Source organism: Sciurus carolinensis, chromosome 14 (genome assembly GCF_902686445.1).
Source record: "Sciurus carolinensis chromosome 14, mSciCar1.2, whole genome shotgun sequence".
NCBI lineage: Eukaryota > Metazoa > Chordata > Mammalia > Rodentia > Sciuridae > Sciurus > Sciurus carolinensis.
Genome location: NC_062226.1, coordinates 67,083,968 through 67,104,514, shown reverse-complemented (window position 1 = coordinate 67,104,514; position 20,547 = coordinate 67,083,968). Strand labels below are relative to the sequence as shown.

General features: G+C 39.6%; 1 protein-coding gene and 1 non-coding gene across 2 annotated transcripts; one reads left to right on the top strand and one right to left on the bottom strand.

Moving 5' to 3' along the window:
* Positions 1-790: 790 nt before the first annotated feature.
* On the bottom strand, positions 791-864 carry Trnam-cau (transfer RNA methionine (anticodon CAU)). The gene has a single exon. It is a non-coding gene; the product is annotated as a tRNA-Met (tRNA).
* Positions 865-9,146: 8,282 nt separating this feature from the next.
* Kcnv2 (potassium voltage-gated channel modifier subfamily V member 2) lies at positions 9,147-20,547 on the top strand. Its single transcript, XM_047524021.1, has 2 exons — positions 9,147-10,547; positions 20,260-20,547. The coding sequence occupies exons 1-2, from the start codon at positions 9,147-9,149 to the stop codon at positions 20,545-20,547; spliced, it is 1,689 nt and encodes a 562-aa protein (XP_047379977.1).

The following is a 20,547-nucleotide window of genomic DNA, read 5'->3' as shown; positions in this document are numbered from 1 at the left end:
TTTATCTGCAAATACCATGATATTATTCTTCTTTATGGCATAATAATATTCCCTTGTGTATATATACCATTCATCCGTTAAAGAGCATCTAGGTTGGTTCCACAATCTACTATTGTGAATTGATCTGCTATGAACATTGCTGTGACTGCGTTACTGTAGTATGCTGATTTTAAGTCCTTTGGGTATAAACTGAGGAGTGGGATAACTGGGTCAAAAGGTTGGACCATTCCAAGTTTTCTGAGGATTCTCCACACTGCTTTCCAGAGTGGCATCTCCAATTTGCAACTCCACCAACAGAGAAAAGCTGTGGATGTGATAAGGTGACACAGAAAGTTAGAAGAAGCCTGGACTCTTGATAGCATCCTTAGCAGCTCCTCCAGTCCTGTACTGCCCATCTTTGGATATGTTATCATAGGAGGAAAATAATGGCTACATGTAGAAGCACCCAGTTAGCATTCTTTCAGTCACATGCAGCTGCTTATAATCCTAAAGAATACATGCAATAAAAATTCCATAAATGGACTCTACTTACTCATAGTTTGTGATGTTCTTACATAAGCAGGAGCTAAAATTGACTTTTGCCAAATTAATTTTAGAAGAAATCAAGGGTGAAATTCTGAGGGCAAGGAAAATCGATACCTTTCTTGAAAAAAATAAGTTACTTATTAATCACAAGCCCTTTAGTAGCACCCAACACAGGACTGCATACCAATAGTTGCTAAGTCAGTTATAATTTCTATTTCATAAACCTTTCATGACAATGTTTTTGGGGTTTTTTTTTGTTTTTTTTTGGGGGGTGCTGGGGATTGAACCCAGGGCCTTGTGCTTATGAGGCAAGCACTCTACCGACTGAGCTATCTCCCCAGCCCCCATGACAATGTTTAAATCTGATTCCAGTTTGATCTTTGATCCAGAGTACTGTACTGACTTTTCTCAGAGTCCTCTGAAATCAGCTGCCTGCTTTAAAATGTAATCTGCATCAACATAAGAACACTAAAACCACAAATGTATGTATTTAAACCTATTTAAGCTTTTCAGTGAATGTAATTCCCACACAGACCTGTATTACATAAGGTCCAGTCCTTTTGTTCTGAGTTTATGAATAGTTACTGTAATTCAGAAAAGTTCTTTAGACAGTTTCATGAAAAGTATTTATCTCCATTATATAATTTTTCCATGATTGGTAACTGTTGACCTGTACAAAAAGATCAGTTCTGAAGTAAAGCTACATAGAAAATTGGTGTAATATAATTGAGTCATCATTGATCATTTATAATCCTTTCCTTTCACTGCATTTATTAATCCTTAAAAGATTTTGAGAGAATGGTTCTATTCCAATGTTCTTCATGCACCATCTGTTCAAGTGCATTCCTTATATTCTTACTAGGTTTTCACAGATGCCACTTTTTAAATCAGCAAATCTCCTCAGGAGTATCATCTGGCTCCTGTTACCCTGCTCCAGGGAGCCCCTTGTCACCACGGTAATGCCAGCATCAGAGCAGATGTTCCTTATTCTCTGGCATATTTCCCTTCCTTGGTAGAATTTTTGAATGCAAATTTTGAGGTGAAAAAAAATCTGTTGGTGAAAGGATTTTCTGCAAGTGTTTTTTCTCTGCATCAAACACAATTCTTGGGAGCCTTATTGCCATACTTCAAATGGCTTGGCCAGAGACTACCTCTTTACTCAGAGTAGAGGAGCAGAAATAGACACAACTGAACCCAGGCGAGAACAGCGGAAAACAAAAGGAAGTTAGATGTGAAGCAGCATCAAATTCTATATGGATCAACTGTTTAAAGGGACTGTTGCTTAGAAAATAAGCAAGGCATGTTGTGTGCTTTCCCATCTAGTTGTATGGATCTGAGGCACTATGGAGATTCCTCAGAAAACTTGGAATGGAACCACCATTTGACCCAGTTATCCCACTCCTTGGTTTATACCCAAAGGACTTAAAATCAGCATACTACTGTGACGCAGCCACATCAATGTTTATAGCACCCAATTCATCATAGCTAAAATATGGAAACAACCTAGATGCCCTTCAACAAATGAAAGAATAAAGAAAATGTGGTATGTATATATATATACACATATACAATGGAATATTACTCATATACAATGGAATATTAATGTGGTATGTATATATATACACATATACAATATACATATACATATATATATGCACATATACAATGGAATATTACTCAGCTTTAAAGAAGAATAAAGTTCTGGCTTTTGCTGGTAAATTAATGGGTTTAGAGAATATCATGCTAAGGGAAATAAGCCAAACCCAGAAAACCAAAGGTTCAATGTTTTCTCTGATATGCAGATGCTGATTCACAATAAGGGAGGGTATAGGGAAGGCCAGAGTTACTTTATATTAGGTAGAGGGGAGCAAGAGGAGGGGAAAGGGTATGGGGGTAGGAATGATAGTAGAGTGAAACAGACATTATTACCTCATGTACAAATATGACTGCATGATGGATGTGATCCTACAATATGTATAATTAGAAAAATGAGAGATTATACTCCATTTACATATGATCTATCCAAATGTACAAATTAGAACAAATAAAATAAAAAATAAAAATAAAAGATTGAGAAATTTAAAAAAGAAAATAAGCAAGGCTTTGGTTTGGTGGAAGAGAATGTATAGTTTGGGGAAGGTATGTGACATACAGTTGTGATACCTATGCAGAATGAATTGGAAGACAAAAATTTTTCATGAAATTTAATTAGTGGAAGCAATTAGTTTGGATAACTGATTGCAGCTCTTTTTCAAGTGCTAGGATCTGATATTTAAATTATTTAAAAATATTTGCTCCATGTCTACAACTTGGTTGTTCCACTTGGATACAACTTCAAAGTGAATACTCTGGGCAGAGAGGTAGAAACACTATCAAGTTAAAGAGAAAGCATGTCATCCTGGAGTTAGAACAGGGTTGTACAGGTGGATGAACTAGATGCCGCTCACCTAGATGTCCATAGGAACTTGAGCAAGCACCTTTCCTATCTGACCTGACCCCACAGTTCCCTCATCTCTAGAGTAAGCAGTGGGACAGGATGACCTCAGGGTGCTTCCAGCTTGAAAGCTGCACACAGTGCCTTGTATAGTCATGCCTACTTCATGTAGAATTATTTTGAATCCATTTCCAGAATGGCATAACAAATGGTGAGCTCTGTTGCATCCACCAGGTTAAAAAAAAATGTTGAAAACTGGTCCACGTATGTTTAGGAGGAACAGTAAATGAAGATCAGAAACCAAAGTAAGAGTTTCCTAAGCCAGGGTACAGCATTAGGAACTGCATATTTGGCCACTACACACCAGAAGAGAAGGGATTTCCTAGAGTGATAGGGAAAGGAGTCCCATATTCTGGAACCAGCTATGCCCATGACTCACCAAGCATCATTAGGCTGGAAACCCACATCGGAGAGTCTCAGGTTCTTCATCTTTGAAAGAGGGAATTAAAGTAGATGGATGAGTTGGGCACAGTGGCACATGCCCATAATCCCAGTGGCACTGGAGGATCATAAGTTCAAAGCCAGCCTCAACTGAGCAAGGCCCTAAGCAACTTAGCAAGACCCTGTCTCAAAATTAAAAAAAAAAAAACAAAAACAAAAACCATGAGCTGGGAATGTTGCTTAGTGGTAAGTACCCCTTGGTTCAATCTCTGGCACCAATTACTAAATAAAGTGAGTGATGGGTAAGCTCTGGGGAAGTTGGTCAGCTTCCAGATTGAAGCTTGATGGCAAGACACCAATAGGAAACATTTGTAGTTACAGCCTCCCCTCCTCTCCATCATTTACTTTCCCTTCTCCAAACTCACAGACAACTTTAATTTGGTTAGCAAGAATTTCAACTGACTAAGACACTGCAATCAATCACTGCTGTCATTCAATTCACATTTCACCTATGGTCAAGCAGGCAAATGTTAAAAGGTAGTGAACAAATAATTCAGTTATTGGAACAAGTTTACAAGATTTAACTAAAGCTCTGGGGGATGAAAAAGAAAGTAAAATGAGCGTACTCTTTCTTCCTTTATTGAAAGTTGGGAGGATTGTTGGTTTTTTTATAACTTGTTTTGGCTTGGGTAGTAAGTATCCAGATGTTCATCTCAAATTCCCACTTTACAATCTTAGTCATTTAGTGAAGGGACTTCAAAGGCCTCAAAAGAAATGTCGCTTCCTGAGTAAATGTCAAAGTTTCTCTTCCTCTCTCCCCTTCTTTTTACAAAAGTATTTCTTCTGAGCAAACTTGTTGATCTACTATTTGTCTTTGTTCCTCCTTTAGCATTACTTTCTCCCCAGATGTGTTAGTCAGCTTTACATTACTATAACAAAACACTTGTGATAATAAACTTCTAAAGAGGAAAGGTTTATTTGGGCTCAAAATTTTGGAGGTTTCAATCCATAGTTGGGCAGACCCATCACTTTGGGGCCTGAGGTGAAGTCATTGATCATGGTGTAAAATGCACAGCAGGGTCAAGCCATTCACCTCATGGCCAGGATGAAATAGAGAAAGGAAGAAATCTCTTAGTGGCCAACAGACATACGCACCTCCCACCCCCACAGTGACTGGATAACCTCTCCCTGGGTCTCACCTCTTAAAGTTCCCACCATCTTCCAATAGCACAGCCAGAAACTAAGACTTGAACGCAAAGACTTTCAGGGGACATTTAAGATCTAAATTATGGCACCAAGTCATGCTGAAATCATTCTGAAATGTTCTTTACAGACTCTGCCTTCTCAACCCCATTCCATCACCCCATTCACTGAGCTATCAAAATTGCTTTCTCCCTGTCACATTCCTTTCTATCTTAGAAGTGGCAGGCCACTCTAGGTGGCAAACTAGCTTAGTGAGAGGCTCATGTACAGTGTTCTTTAACAAAGACGGATCCAGACACAGATCATCCTACACACTCACATACTGCTAGTATGGTAGTCACCAACCACTTGTGGCAATTTAGGTTCAATTTAAAATAAAATTTAAAACTCCATTCTTCAGTGGGCACTAGTCATGTACTAAGCATAAGAACATTTCTAGGAACACAGATTGTGTCTATTAGTCAGTGCTGCCTTAACATAAAGAAATCTATTCTAGTGGCAAAGTGTGAATGGGACTGTTATTTCTGTGGGAAACTCTGCAGATACTAAAAATGAACATGCTTATGTCTGTTGGGTGTGCAACCAGAATTTGGGATAGGAGGTGGACAGATAAGGAGAGATGACTGTCTTTTGAGGAGTACCTATTATATGCCAGGGTTTGGGCATAGGCGGAACAAATGAAGATACAGTAGAGGAGAACTCTCTTTTTATATTAACAGGAAATGTTCCAGGAACCCACTTTGCAAATGACAAAAGAGACTAAAGGGACTAATTTGTCTATAGCTTTAAAACCAGAGTTAGTGCAAAATTGAGTGTGTCTGCGTTCCAGTATTCTGTCTATTGTCCCATGCTGCCTATAAACCTCTGTCACTAGGGAAAAGCAGGGAGGACTCCCAGGCACTGTTCCTCAAAAATTATCAGGTTTCCTACAAAGTGAAGCTTGGGGCTATGCTAATGCAGAGCAAGAAACACTTTTTTAGCTTTTTATTTTGAGATAATTGTAGTTTCACATACAGTTGTAAGAAGTAATACAGAGAGATCCTGCATGTCCCTTTGATAGCTTTAAAAAAAAAACTGTATATCAAACCCTCTACTTGGTGCTGGGACTACAGAAACAAGATTTTCTTTATCCTAAAGAACTTTAAAAGTTAATAGGCGCATATAAAGATATCATTAATATAGAGCTGATTAAAGCAAAAATATTCAGCTCTCAATATATTCAGATCTCAATGATCAAATAATAGTAAGAGCTTTCTAGCTAAATAAGTGTGAAACAGATACCTAACTTCCCTGTGTCTCAGTTTTCTCATCTGTAAAGTAGGAAAAATCATAGCACCTGTGCTATAGGGTCAGTGTGAGCATTAACACAAGTACAAAATCTGGGCATTTTAGTTACTATTCATATTGCATCCATCATTAGGATTCTGTTATCCATTCTAAAATTGTTCTATAATGCACTTAGGGAACTTTTATGTGGGAAAAATTTTAATTGCTCTTTGTTAAAATAAGCGTCTCACATTGTAAGCTAGTGGTATGCATTATCTTAGATGAGAACACTGAGAAAGGCCAGCAAATCTATCTTGGAGAAACACAGAGAGATCTCAGAAAAGGATCACTAAAAGAGAAGACGAGGTCTGAGCTGATTTTTGAAGACCAAAGATTTAGGGAGAAGAAAAACAGGAGAGAATTCATAGCAATTTGAAACATTAAACAAAAATTAGATTCTTAGTAATTTAGAGGCAGAAGGGAACCTGAAGATCAGCCAGTCTTACTTTTCATCCCCTGCAGCTCTTTTTTGCAACCTGCTCACAGATTTTTAAATGTGCTCCCCAATTGATGAACCTACCTGTTCCAATGCTGGACAGTTTTCTTAATATAAACTGTTTCCATATATAGATACTTAGCTGCTGTTGACATTTACATACATACACCTCAAAGCAAAATCCCAACAACATGCCCAACAACACTGCAGATGATTCAGGGTATAAGAGCAATCTGTCAAGGCAATAAGTTCTCAACCTACTGCAAGGTTGTGGTGTTTATGCTTAGTGTTCCAATGCCTTACAAACTTTACCAACTCCAAAGTTTTAAAATGCAAAAGCCTTGAGAGTATTGAAAATTTGGGTAAGTAGCACTATATTATTTTGGAAGAAGGAGAGGACATTAAAAATATGAAAATGGTGATACTTTTACTTTTTATAATATAATTGGTCCTAAAGGGAAAAATAAATCCTGAAGCTTGTCAAAACTATTATGAGGGTACTCAGCACAATATAAGGACCGAACAGAAAAATGGTTAAGTGTGTGACTAGAAAAACAATATCAATATTGCATGCCAATATGAGAACACTAGAAATACATTTACGAACTTAAAGGCTGAGCCTGGTAAGCAGCTTTGGGTAAGCCTGTAGGCTGAAGGCCTAGTTCAAGCTTAACAGCATCAGTGAGTGTTACATGAGCAGGTGCAGACCCCATAGTCATGTTACGCTCTCAGAAATTTTGAAGCAAAACTAATATTGAACTATATGATAAAGAGAGCACTACAAATCAGTGAGAAAAATTAATGTGTTGAGACATCCAGATAAATACTTGGGAACTTCACTCTTCACATCAAAATTAATTCCTGATAAAATTTTTTAAAGTGAAAAATAAAAGAAGGAAAATGTTAAGAATTACAAAGTCCCAAAGATTTTTCTAATATGACACATCTAGAAGTAATAAAATGAACATTTTTGTGTGGGAAAATATCACCAAAGACTAAGATCATAAAAAAATTATAATTCATGTCACAGGTGAAAAAACTTTTTTATATTAAGCTCTCCTTCTAATCAGCAAGAAAAATGCCAGCAATTCAATGAAAAATTTGAGCAAAATACATGAACAGACAATTTGCAGAAACATATAATAGCTCTTAATCACATTAAAATGCCCAATCGCAAAAAAAACCAATTCAAATTAAACTGCATATTATTCTCACCTATAAAATTGACCGATCTCAAAATATGATAATACATTCTTACTCATTGATGACAAGTTGTAAATTGGTAAAACTTTTATGGAAGGAAATTTGATACTATCAATCAAAATTACAAATGTGTAGACTTTGACCTAATAATTCCATCTCTAAGAGTTTATCCTTCATGTATATTGAGCATGTGTAAAGTAATACATGTATAATGTTATTTGTTGTTTCATTGTTTATAAGAGTAAAGATAGAAAGTCACCTGATTGTCTATCACTGTCAAACTGCTAAGTGGCTATTTTCAAAATGAGACAAATATTTATAATCATATATGAAAACACCTTTAGGATACACAATTAATTAACTGGAAAAAGCAAAGTGTATAACATTCATTGATATGTGTTCGTAATAGAAAGCTAGACAGATGATAGATGGAGATAGGTAGATTTTTGTGTATATATATTTAGATTTTTGCTTGAATATATTTAGAATATTCCTGGAAGGTCAGGCAGAAACTAGTAATAATGGTTGCTTCCTTGGAGGTGTACCTGATGCTGGAGGTTAGAGGTGGGAAAGAGAGAAACATTTTACTGTCGTGCAGCTTTTTATCTTTTGAATTCTTCATGGACATTAGCTATTCAAAAAAAAATTGAATCAAAAAGTCAATTCCCTCTGAATACATCTCTTCTTCTCTCATACCTGTTTGTTTTTCTTGCTCTTTTACTGTCCTTTTTATCACTGGCAAAACCATCAACTCTTTGAGTGCTACAATTCTGTATCGTGATTCCATCTCCAGCATTAGCACAGTGTCATGAAAAGGTTTTTTTTTTTTTTTTAATGATGTTTTGGAGGACGATGAAAACTCTTTTCTGGGACTAAATCTGGCCACCTTTAAACAAGGCCATAAAATCCTCCTTTAGTCAATCTGGTGATATTGCCTTAAAACATGTCCTTATCTTTCAAGGGAGAGGGAAGAAAGAAAGGGAAAAACTGAAACTGACTTAAAGATCTGACTGGACTCCTAAGCACTGCTGCTAAGGAGAACCCACGTGGAAAAATGTAATTGTGTGGATGGATGGAAAGGAGATTGTTTTAATTCTTACAGGATCCATATTCTAGTTAATTCCGTTGATTTCATCTTCGCACACATATCCTAAGCACTTCACAAGGGCAAGGTTGAGTGACATTTTTATTAGCAATAATCTCTGCCTTCTTCTGATTATCTGGAGATTTAAGACCACATAATCATCCTCCACGTCAGAGTGGAGCGGGAGGAGGAGGGAACACGCTAAGAGGCTCCAAATCCCTCCTAACACTTGCTTCTTCCCCATCAGCAAGATTAGTCAACAGTCCTCTGTTGAAGATGTTCAGACCAGGCAAGCAGGGCAGGGCGATACTGGGATTTCCAGGGCCTGAGGTGCAGCAGTTCTGAGAGCAGTGCCTGGGACCCCCAGGGGCACTTGTCCAGGCAGGTGTCTCTGAGATAGTGCAGGGCTCATGATCGTCCTTCTAGAGGCAGCGAGCAGGCTAAGGACCCTACCACAATCAGGGTAACAAGCAAGAGGTTTAACTCCAGCAGCCATGCTGAAACAGACTAGCAAGAGGAGAAATTCTTGGAGCTACACACAATGGAGTACTCTGGAGAGTGAGGGCCCTCCAGGCACTAGGACCAACCAACACCGCAGGAGCATCTGCTCCGCAGGAGCTCGTTCAGGCTCCCAGGCCAGCATCACACCGTGGACCGAGGTCAGTTTTAACTACTACATCGAGGAGGATGACGACAGCGGGGAAGAGGAAGAGTGGAAGGACAACCTTGCCAAAGAGGACCAGCAGCCAGGGGAGATCACCACCGCCCAGTTGGATGGCCACGCGGACATTCCAGCCCAGTTGTCCATGCTGAATGTGAATGTTGGCGGCCACAGCTACCAATTAGACTACTGCGAATTGGCCAGCTACCCCAAAACACGCCTGGGCCGCCTGGTTACCTCCAGGAGCCGCAGCCGCCAGCTGGGCCTGTGCGACGATTATGAGGCAAAGACTGACGAGTACTTTTTCGATCGCGATCCAGATGTCTTCCAGCTCATCTACAACTTCTACACATCAGGGGTGCTGATCGTGCGTGACGAGCTGTGCCCTCGTAGCTTTCTGGAAGAGCTGGGCTACTGGGGTGTGAGGCTCAAGTACACGCCACGCTGCTGCCGCATTTGCTTCGAGGAGCGGCGCGATGAGCTGAGCGAACAGCTCAAGATCCAACGCGAGCTGCGTGCACAGGCACAGGCAGAGGAGGCCGAGGAGCTCTTCCGCGACATGCGCTTCTACGGACCACAGCGGCGCCGCCTCTGGAACCTCATGGAGAAGCCCTTTTCATCGGTGGCTGCGAAGGCCATGGGGGTGGCCTCCAACCTCTTCGTGCTCATCTCAGTGGTGACGCTGACGCTCAACACCGTGGAGGAGATGCAGCAGCAGGCAGAGCAGGGCACAGGCGGTGACCCGGGGCCCATTCTGGAGCACGTGGAGATGCTGTGTGTGGCTTTCTTCACGCTCGAGTACTTGCTGCGCCTTGCCTCCACACCAGACCTGCGACGTTTTGTGCGCAGCGCCCTCAACCTGGTGGACCTGGTGGCCATACTGCCGCTTTACCTGCAGCTGCTGCTGGAGGGCTTCACTGGCGAGGATCAGGGGTACGGCAGGGGCTCACCACACGAGCATGACCTGGAGACTGTGGGCCGCGTGGGCAAGGTGGGCCAGGTACTGCGCATCATGCGCCTCATGCGTATCTTCCGCATCCTCAAGCTAGCTCGCCACTCCACCGGACTGCGCGCTTTTGGCTTCACATTGCGCCAGTGCTACCAGCAGGTGGGCTGCCTCCTGCTCTTCATCACCATGGGCATTTTTACCTTCTCTGCAGCTGTCTACTCCGTGGAGCATGATGTGCCTGGCACCAACTTCACCAGCATCCTCCATGCCTGGTGGTGGGCCGCGGTGAGTACCATGGCCCCTGGGCTTTTCCATTCTCTTTTCCAGCCAGACACTACTCTTTTCACTCCATCGCTGTCTCCAGCTAACAAAATGGAAATTGATGTAAACGAGTTGGAAAGACATAGACATTATACACTAGTAAGTAACTAAACTTGACTTGGTCTCAAGAATCTTCAAATCCTGATTTAGTCTTAAAACTCGACAGGCAGATTTTTTAAAAAAGATTCATTGTGGGTATGGGTTTTTCATCATCATCGTTTTATTGATTACTACCTATTGAACTTCCAATATCCTAAATGGTTTATACAGTTTATGTCATTTAAATATCACAACCCTGTGTGGTGGGGTTATGATCATCATTTTCTTAAAAAAAAAGTGGGAGAGACAAGTAGGAAATAGCTTCATTTTTCAAAGGAAGCTGTAGATTTATGTAGAGAAGTGAGATTTGACTAACCAGTACTGACTCTGCTTTTGGTTCTAGTTAAATCTGTGTGTAAAAAGAAACATCTAATATGAAACTAGTTCTAAGGGTACTAAAGTTCTTTCCAAATTACATATACTTGCTCCATTGTACAACCAGAGGAACAGGTACAGAGTGTGGGTGCAGACACATAGCTCTGAGTGCCAAAGCCCACGGCCTTTGCACACCCCAGCACTATCTCTTCCAGGCTTTAGTTACTTTGCATGCCTTGCCTAATTTGTACAGCTAATGTATCAATTATTTTTCATTGATTTCTTTGGTATTTGCATTTTTATAATATCTTATGCCATTTACTCAAATATCTGTGTTTCTGGTGTTCTTGATGAATCCCTAGAAATAAATGCTAACTAGTTCTTCTCAGTCCATTAGTTTATGAATAAACTAATATATATGGGAAAGGACTAGATGTAGTCTTTCATTATTTAAGTAGTTTGTAATTCCTTCAAAGATATTAAACAAACATAAATAGAAATCAGATATTTTCAGTATTCACTTTGATATGTCAAAACCCACAGTCTGGTGTGAAATTCTGAGATGAACCAACCCAGGGCTACTAACAGTGTAGTGTAACATGATGGAAGATTTATAGCACCAGGTTCTAGTCTCAGATCTGACAATAATTAATTGTGACTGAGTATTTAATTGTGAAACTCACTCTATCATTCCCTCTGCTCAGTTTCCACATCTCCAAAAGGGGAAGTTAGACTTGTAGAGCTCTGCAGTTCAATGAGTCTTCCTTCCCTTGAAAGCAGAGAGCTCATATGTATACCAGGACTTATGAGCTTTCTTCAATGACAGAATGACATTAGGCTTCTCTGAATGAGCTAGCCAAATGCCGCTCCTCTGATCATATTCCAAGTGATGAAAGGTCATCCCCATAGTAGATAAACCATGGGTACAGATGGAGCTCATGGAGGATGACTTGTCCCCAGCAAATGACATTTACTTTGGAGGTGACTAAAGCAGGAAGGCAAAAGAGCAAATCCACATGCTGATGATATCATAAAAGGTTTTGAGTCAAATTTTCAGTTATCCAAATATCTTTAAAGGCTCAAATAGGTTGGCATTGGCCCTAGGGGACTCTTTTATACTACTTTTAACCTACAATGCTTGTTTTAACTTTTTGTATATTAATACAAACATTTTTATTAGTTGTGTTATTAATATTGGATTTTTACTTTTAAAATATTTCCTGAAGTGAATGCCCATCGATCCACTTAATTTCCTGACCTGTTTAAGGTACAGTTAGCTTAAAACTTTTATCCCCTTTTATGTTAATCTGAAATCATTTTACTAAATATAAATGTTTTTATAAATTTTTCAACAAAAATTGAATTACCCCCATTTAGTTTTTATCCATAATAAATTTAACCAATTATGCTTTTACCAATGTGAAGTTTTTTTCTCTTTTTTTGTAGCCAGTATCTTTATCAGGCACTATTTTCAAAGACTAAATTTTGCACATTCTAACCTTCCCATTTACCAACAGCCTTCTTCTACTTTTTGAGATTTATACCAGTATAAACAATTATTAGATAAATAGATAACTTGTGGTTTTTTCCTAAGTGAATTTATGAACACGATAGAAGTAATTCCCCCTTGACTTTTAGGCCTGCTCATTTCCCCAGATCTGTTATTAATCCAGTTCTTTCCTGTACTTCTGATTATCTTGTACATTGTGTACTAAGGGTTCTTATCCTCACAGAGTGAGGAGGAAGGAACATTGTCAAGATGATATACACAAAGATGGCTTGGTTCTTGTATGTTGGTGCAAAGTGAAAAGATACAAAAAAATGGACCAATTTCTCATTTAACCCACAAAAATTCATCTTATTCATTCACTGTGCAAAAAGTTGCTGATCACAAATGTGCCAAGTACTTTTCTAAGCACTAGGGATACAGAGTGCACACCCTGTGTACACCTCTCTGGGTTGCACACCCTGTGCACACCTCCTTACGGGGAGGGTATGAAAAATCTTTTCATCATAGAGTTTGCATTCTCATGGACAAAGACATAATAACTTCAGACATGGATGTGTCTTGTGTGGGATAATAGGACAGAGAGAAATTTGGATGGTAGAATCTTCCTTTGATGGTATGGTCAGAGAAGGTCTTTTGGGGATGATGATATTGAGATAAAACTTGAATGATGAAAAGAAACTCACCTAAATACATATAACTAAATAGACATAAGAATCTGACCAGTGGAGTCTCAAAAGCCACTGCAGATCCAGTGGTTTCCAAGAATTTTATTGATCAAGCCATCTCATAATTTTAGAAATGTTGAGCACAAACAAGTGTATATTTAGTTATCCATAAATAAGTGATTTATTACCACAATAATGATGTCTTAGAAAACATCCCACAGTTCAGAAACTTAAAATATCAAGCATTCATTTAGCGCATCAGTATAAAATTGAGCAACTTATTCTGACTTTAACGGAAAAGTTATTCTCATTTGGTGTCACTTGTTCTGATGTTTGATAGTCAGCTGTATGATAGGTGGGATGAGGGGAGACCTGGGCCACACATCCCTTATCCTCCAATAGGAATATATGCATGGCTGAGTCAAAGGGCAAGAGGAAGCATACCAACCCAATCATGCAAGCACTGTATTCCTTTGTTCATATTTGCTTAACTCATTTAATTTTCATATTTGCTCAACTCAAAGCAAATCACATGACTGTACTCAGTCAAGAGGCCAGTCAGGTTGGCCCAACCACAAGAGGAAAGGTCTGTGAAGTTCTGTGGCAAAGAGCTTGACTACAGGACAATATAAAAATTAGGTAAAATATTACCATTATTCTAGTGCAGTATTACATTATTGCTCAAATATATTGTAACCATCAGAAAACATACACTCACAAAATGACAATTTCAAAATGAGGTTTAAAATAATCATGATTGATATTTTGTTATGTAACTCTAGAACTGTATCCCTTGGGGAATCTTTACCACACATGAGACACAGATTTTCTAATTCATTCTCCTATGTATTTTCAGTGTTTTCTGGACAACTCCAAACCTGACTTGTTTTTAATAATCTTCCTGTCTCTATGCCAAGAACCCTGCAACCTTCCTCCTTAATTCAGCTTGGGGCTTTAGGAATACAGTCATTTTCATTAATATGAATTCTCCTACAGCTGCAAAACAAATCCCCCATGGACCCTTCCATCTGCAAAAGCTAACGCATTAGGATGTAAGATGGACCCATCTTATTCATCTGTCAAATAGAGATTATTTGTGAGTACTAATGTAATAAGAAACATATGTAAACTAGCCTGTTTTAAGACTGCAATAAATAGAAGCTATCATATCTGGCTAGTTGATAGTGTTTATCACACAGAAGCAATAACCTTTGCTGCCAAATTTATTTTGGGGGAAACAAAACAGAAGTGATTCCTTTTCTACTGGGGAAAAGAGACCGTGAAACATGTAAAAGGGTCAGTTGTTCTATCAAGAGAGAGCTTTCCAGTGTGCAGATAAACAGGCCATGCCTGGAGCAGCTCCAGACATTTGGGGCTCTCTGGGTTGCCTGGGAGTGGGGGATGCATGATACAGCTCAACAAGAACAATTAGCTCTATGATGAAGCTGTAATTATTATCCTCCTGCGTGGGTATGTTTTTAAGTAGAAAAGGGCAATTGGACTGTCAACAAACCATTTTTTTCTGAGCCTTCCAGAGCAAGTTAAAAGTTGTAGAAACCAAACATGAAACTTATGGTATGAACTCATTACTTCAGATACTCCCGAAAAGAAAATTTATCTGAAGCCAAGGGACCAGATAATTGCACCCCAGAGAACTTGCTCTAATCTTTCCCTTTCCTAAAATATGTTATCATTTCCTTGCAAATAGCTGGCATCTGCAGGATCATTGAAGTTTATTTTAATTGACTGCTTTGAGGAGATCCATTTGGAAAAGTGAATTAGTCAGATTACAGTGAGGAAAATAGAAACCAAGGTGGGTATTTGGTATAGGGAAATAGATACATAGATATTAGAAGGAAGAGAAGAATAGCAACTGCAGGGAATAGCTATTGGTCTTAGAACTGGGAAAACAAATAGGAGTAGGTAGTGTTATCAGAGCCTAAGAGCACAGAGGAGGGGCCCTGTGTAGCTGATGCACAGATTTCTAAGATGGCACAGGAGGTTGGTATTGGGAGTGACAAAAATACCATAACTATCAACTTTTACTGGAAGGATGATGGTAGAAACCAGTGGCAGCAGTTAAGATCCTTCTGTTCTCATTCCACTATCCAGGCTCCCCAGTGTGCCTCCCCTTAGCAGAACATAATCACAAAGGGAATCCCAGTTACAGAATTACAAAAGTGTATGGAAGGTGTCAGGCCCGGAAATGAGAGACAGTAGTAACGTCTGGCACAAGAGGTGCTAGAATTCTCCTAGCTCCTTCTGAAGCAGCACAGGAGCTATAAATGATACAAAGGCTCATAGACGCTTTATGACTTTTGATCTTATGGGTCCCTGATTTAGAAGTGGTCCTCTTGTCTGTCTTCAAAGTATGCTCTTCCTATTGTCCAGTATGACTTAAGTGGAACCTGATGGAGTTGTAGAGGGCAATGAGAGGTACTAAGTAAGCTCAGGATACAGAGGGCATCCTATTGTGTGCCTTCTTGTGGGTAGATTAATGGAGCCCAGACTAGAAATGGTTTTACATTCATGGGCATGTGCCTCCTTATTGTACCACTAATGTACATTTTGGAGCTATAACATACAGATGAGGATTCTCTTCAAGGTGATCACCCATGAGCTCATTCTAACAGTGCTTCCACTAATCAAAACATTCCTTGAATTCCAAGGAGGAATTATCTTCAGAAACTATGACATGTACATTTGCTTCTTTGTAACGGTGCTACATATTTACCTTTTTTGAGACTGCATTTAGCATTTTAAAATAGTCAAAAGACATCTTGAGTTTAAGATAAGTACCTAGAATTAACAATCGAAGTGAATACAACCTTATATCAAAGTCTTGCCAGGAGTCTTTTGTGCAAATTATAATCAAAACAGGATTCCAAAAATAATTGTTACAACAGTAGCATGGGTAAATATAGCCTTTGAAACTGACAGCTTTGAAGGACAACATACACTGAGATATATAATAATCTTAGGCAAAAATGGTCAGTCTTTACAACTTTCAATTCTTTGGGAAAACTAGAAAGGATATTATTTTCAAAAATTAGTTTTATTCCCTGAGGTCATAATTCCTAGATTCATGGACTACTGGGTATCAAGACTTTCTCTATATCTATTTAAAAAAAATTTATTGGTGCAACATAATTATACATAATAATGGGATTCAGAGCCAGACATGGTAGCACAGGCCTGTAATCCCAGATACTCTAGAGGCCGACATTAGAGGATTGCCATCTTGGGCAATTTAGCAATCCCTCAACAACTTAGAACCTGTTTCAAACTAAAAACTAAAAACTGGGGATGTATCTCAGTGGTAATGAGCCCTGGATTCAATCCCTAATGCCAAAAGAAAAAAAGAAAAAAGAAAAGAAAAAGAAAAAGTGGAATTGACTATAATATATTCCTACATGCATATAATTTAGTAAATTTCATTCCTCATTGCTTCCCCTTTCCCTTCGTTCCCTCTTTCTCCCCCTGATCCCCTTCCTCTACTCTGCTGGTTTCCCCTCATTTTTTTTTCTCGTTTTTCTCTCTAGCTTCTAATATGAGAAAATATACAACCCTTGACTTTCTAAGTCTGGCTTATTTCACTGAACATGTTCTCCAGTTCTATCCATTTTCCTGCACATGACTTAATTTTGTTCTTCTTTTTGGCTAAGTAAAACTCCATTCTGTGTGTGTGTGTGCATGTGTGTGTGTGTATAAAAATCACATTTTTCTTTATCCATTCATCCACTGATAGGCACTAGGCTGGTTCCCTAACCGGGCGATTGTCAGTTGTGCTGCTATAAACATGGGTGTGCAGGCACCACCTAGTTCTTTATGAAGGAAATTCATTCCTTGTTGAAGGAGTCATTCTAAAATTTTGGAGGAAAATTTGTCCTCATAATGTTGGGCAGGTCAGGATCTGCTGATTAATGAGTGAGCAGCTGGAGGAAAGTCACATTTTGGCTTTTGGGACCCAAAGTTAAGGAAAATATGTATGTTTTCAGCAGAATGATAGTTTCCAGGGTCAACGAGTTTTTCTGGATATTATGATAGCTTGCAGACATTTTGGTCACATTTCTAATCCAACTCCTACTAATGTGAGAAATCACTCCATGAGGTCACCTGGGTCAGTCCAGGGCCTTCAGGGTTTAATATTCATCCAGGGAGAAATAGTTTGGCCTATGGAACCTGGAAAAAAATAAAAGTTCCTACAGCCAAGGAATCCTGAATTCCTCCCAGAGCTAGAAACAGATCACTTATTAAATCAAAATAACCACAAAATAGATAACACATAAGTTAACTGTACATTTTGAAAAAAATGATTGGGAACCAATCACACACAACCTCCTAGTGGAAGTGTTTTGTTTTTTTTTTTTTTTTTCTCTAAAATTAGAGATCCAAGATACACAAAAATATTTAGACCATGTTATGCACATCAAATATTTATTCTTCTTTAAGCCAATTTTCTTTGCTTTTGACTTTTCACTCAAAGTTCAGCCAAAGAAGAAACAAAACACAAAGAAGTTGGGGCTGGGGCAAAGCAAAGCCAGTGTGGGATTAATCAAAGCTTAAAATAAGCACTTTGTCTTGATTATTTTCCTTCCTCTGTGTCCTCCCCTATCCCTCACCCCTACCCCCAGCACATATATCCTGGATTCTTGAGTGTTGGTTTCCTGCAAGGTCTCCCTGTTGGATTTTCATGGATGCTTCATGTTTTAAAGCTACCCCTTCCTGTCACTCACCTCTGCATTTAAACTCTCTTTAGCCCACTTCCAGGGAAACCCAACTGACTAAATGTTCATAAAGGGGGTGTGAGTAATGGTGTCAGTGACATGAAATGACTGTTCAACTCACACACCTGGGTGGAGATCTGATTCAGGTTCTTTAACTTTTGATATGGCCAGTGAGAGCACACACACAAGCACCCGGATGTAACTTCATCCATCACAGCCTCTCATCATCACCCTTTCACCCAGAAGTTAGGAAAAGGAGATTCTCTACAAGAGCCAGAGGACACCCTTCCCCCTAATCTCCCTCAGCCAGCAATTAGCAGAAGTCAGGGAGGAGCCTGTTTCAACAGCCTGTGGGTCTAATGAGCTTAACAAATGCAAAGCTCCTGGAAGAAAGTGTACCCAGTAAATGTTGGTCTTTGCCACCCTTCAGCTGGGATGAGCTTTAAGATACCAGGTCCCCAGAATTTGCCTACATATTACATGCACTAATATTATTGCTCATGCATCCTATACCAGGCAGACCTTCAATTCCTGTAACAATCCTGTAAGGTGGGTACTCTTCTCCCCATATGTCAAAAGCAGAAACTGAGGTAGAGAGAATTTAAATGACTCACCCAACTCACACAACTGGGAAGTGGATTCAGACCCAAGAAGTCTAATGTGGTACCTGTTTCCTTAACCTCATCTACACCATCCTGCCTCTCCCGTGCCTGCTTGTTTTCTTCCACTATGGGAAAAGGCAGCACATCCCTCAGCAGTTCTCTTATCAGAGATGGAGCTGTGAGCCCTGATATTTCATGGGGCTTACTCTTTTTTTTTTTTTTTTGGATTGAGAATTGAACCCAGGGACACTTTACCACTGAGCTACATCCGCAACCCTTTTTATTTTTATATTTAGAGACAGGCTCTTGCTAAATTGATGAGGTTAGCCTTGAACTTAAGATCCCTCTGCCCCAACTTCCGAATTTTCTGGGATTACAGGTGTGTGCCACTGCCCCACCCCCTCCCCATCTTTCTCCTTTTGATGGGCTGGATGGAGCTGTGATTCTTATCACCTTCACCAGATTTTTCAGCTGATTCATTTCTCCATTTCATTCTTATTGATCATTAATCACACTTGTAAGTTCAAACGGACCCTTACCTGTTCAAAACAAAAATGGTTACGTTTCTAAGCTAAAAGCCACCTCAGAATGGTCAGTAGGTGACTTTGTATGATTACTGCCATCTCCTGGAATATTGTGGCAACAGCTTCTGCAAATCAGTGGAGCAATGAGTGCCCCCTGGAGTTGTGCAAGGCAAAATTTTCAACCTGAGCAACAGCCTGGCTTAAGAGACTTCTAGTAACTTAGTCAATAGTCTAGGGACCACAGGAAGCACATCAGGCATTAAAAAAAAAAGAGTCCCCAAGGGATTTTCTCAAGGTTTTTCTCTAGCTATACTAACTGATAACTAGTCCTACAGATATCTGCATTTTAAAACAGAAGCTTGTTAACCTAAATAAATCTCTCATTAGTGGGATTTAAAGCAGTGTGACAAGAGTGGTGAGAAGAATTTCATGTGGAGTGTGCATAATATGGGTCTGTGAGGTCTTCCAAAAGTCCTTCACAAAAAAAGAAGTGTTTCTCTGGACACTTGGAATTAAGGTGCCTTCATATAAAGTGTCTCCATTGAACTATATAACAACACTGAGAAGTGCTAAAATTGTCTTCATTTTTAAAGCTGAAAGGAGGACAATGGAGGAGCTTAATGCCGTTTGTGGGCCTGATACTGTGTCAAATGCTGTATATATATATATATTCTAAATTTAGTCTTCACAAGAATCATAGGAGTTAGGTGGTACTGTCTACAAGTCTGAATGTTTTGCCCAAGGTGTCTCAGCTGGGAAGGGTCAGAGTCAGATCTTGAATACTGGTTTTACTGGCTCCAATCCTGAGCTCTTTCTAATACATTCATGATGCAGGCAAACCCTGGGAAGTGCTATCGTGATGCTGGCCCCAGCTGGGGGACAGAGATAAGGAGATAATGACCAGCATTTACCAAGCACATTCTGCCTCAGGAACTCAGCATATGTCATCTTAAATGCTCTTTATAATAACCCTTTAAAGTAAGTATCACTACTCCCATGTTATATATGAGTATTATGAGGAATAGTCAGGTTTCAAACCAAAGTCTTCCAGCTCCATTGCTTGTATTCTCTTCATGATACAAATTCTACAGGCAGACTCTTTGGTACCCCCTGAAGCTGGCTCCATAAGAAACTGTTGGGTACCTGCAGGGAGAGAGAGGATGCTTTCCTGCCTGCTTCTCTTTCTTCTCCCATAGGGTGCTAACAGTTCCATTCTGCTTTCCCTCCTATACAGGTGAGCCTCTCCACTGTGGGTTATGGAGATATGTGCCCAGAGACCCACCTAGGCAGGCTCTTTGCCTTCCTCTGCATTGCTTTCGGGATCATTCTCAATGGGATGCCCATTTCCATCCTCTACAACAAGTTCTCCGACTACTACAGCAAGCTCAAAGCTTATGAATATACAGCCATACGTAGGGAGAGGGGAAACGTGGATTTCATGCAGAGAGCCAGAAAGAAGATGGCTGAGTGTCTGGCTAGAAGCAATGCACAGCCCAACCCAAGGCAAGAGAATAATTCATAG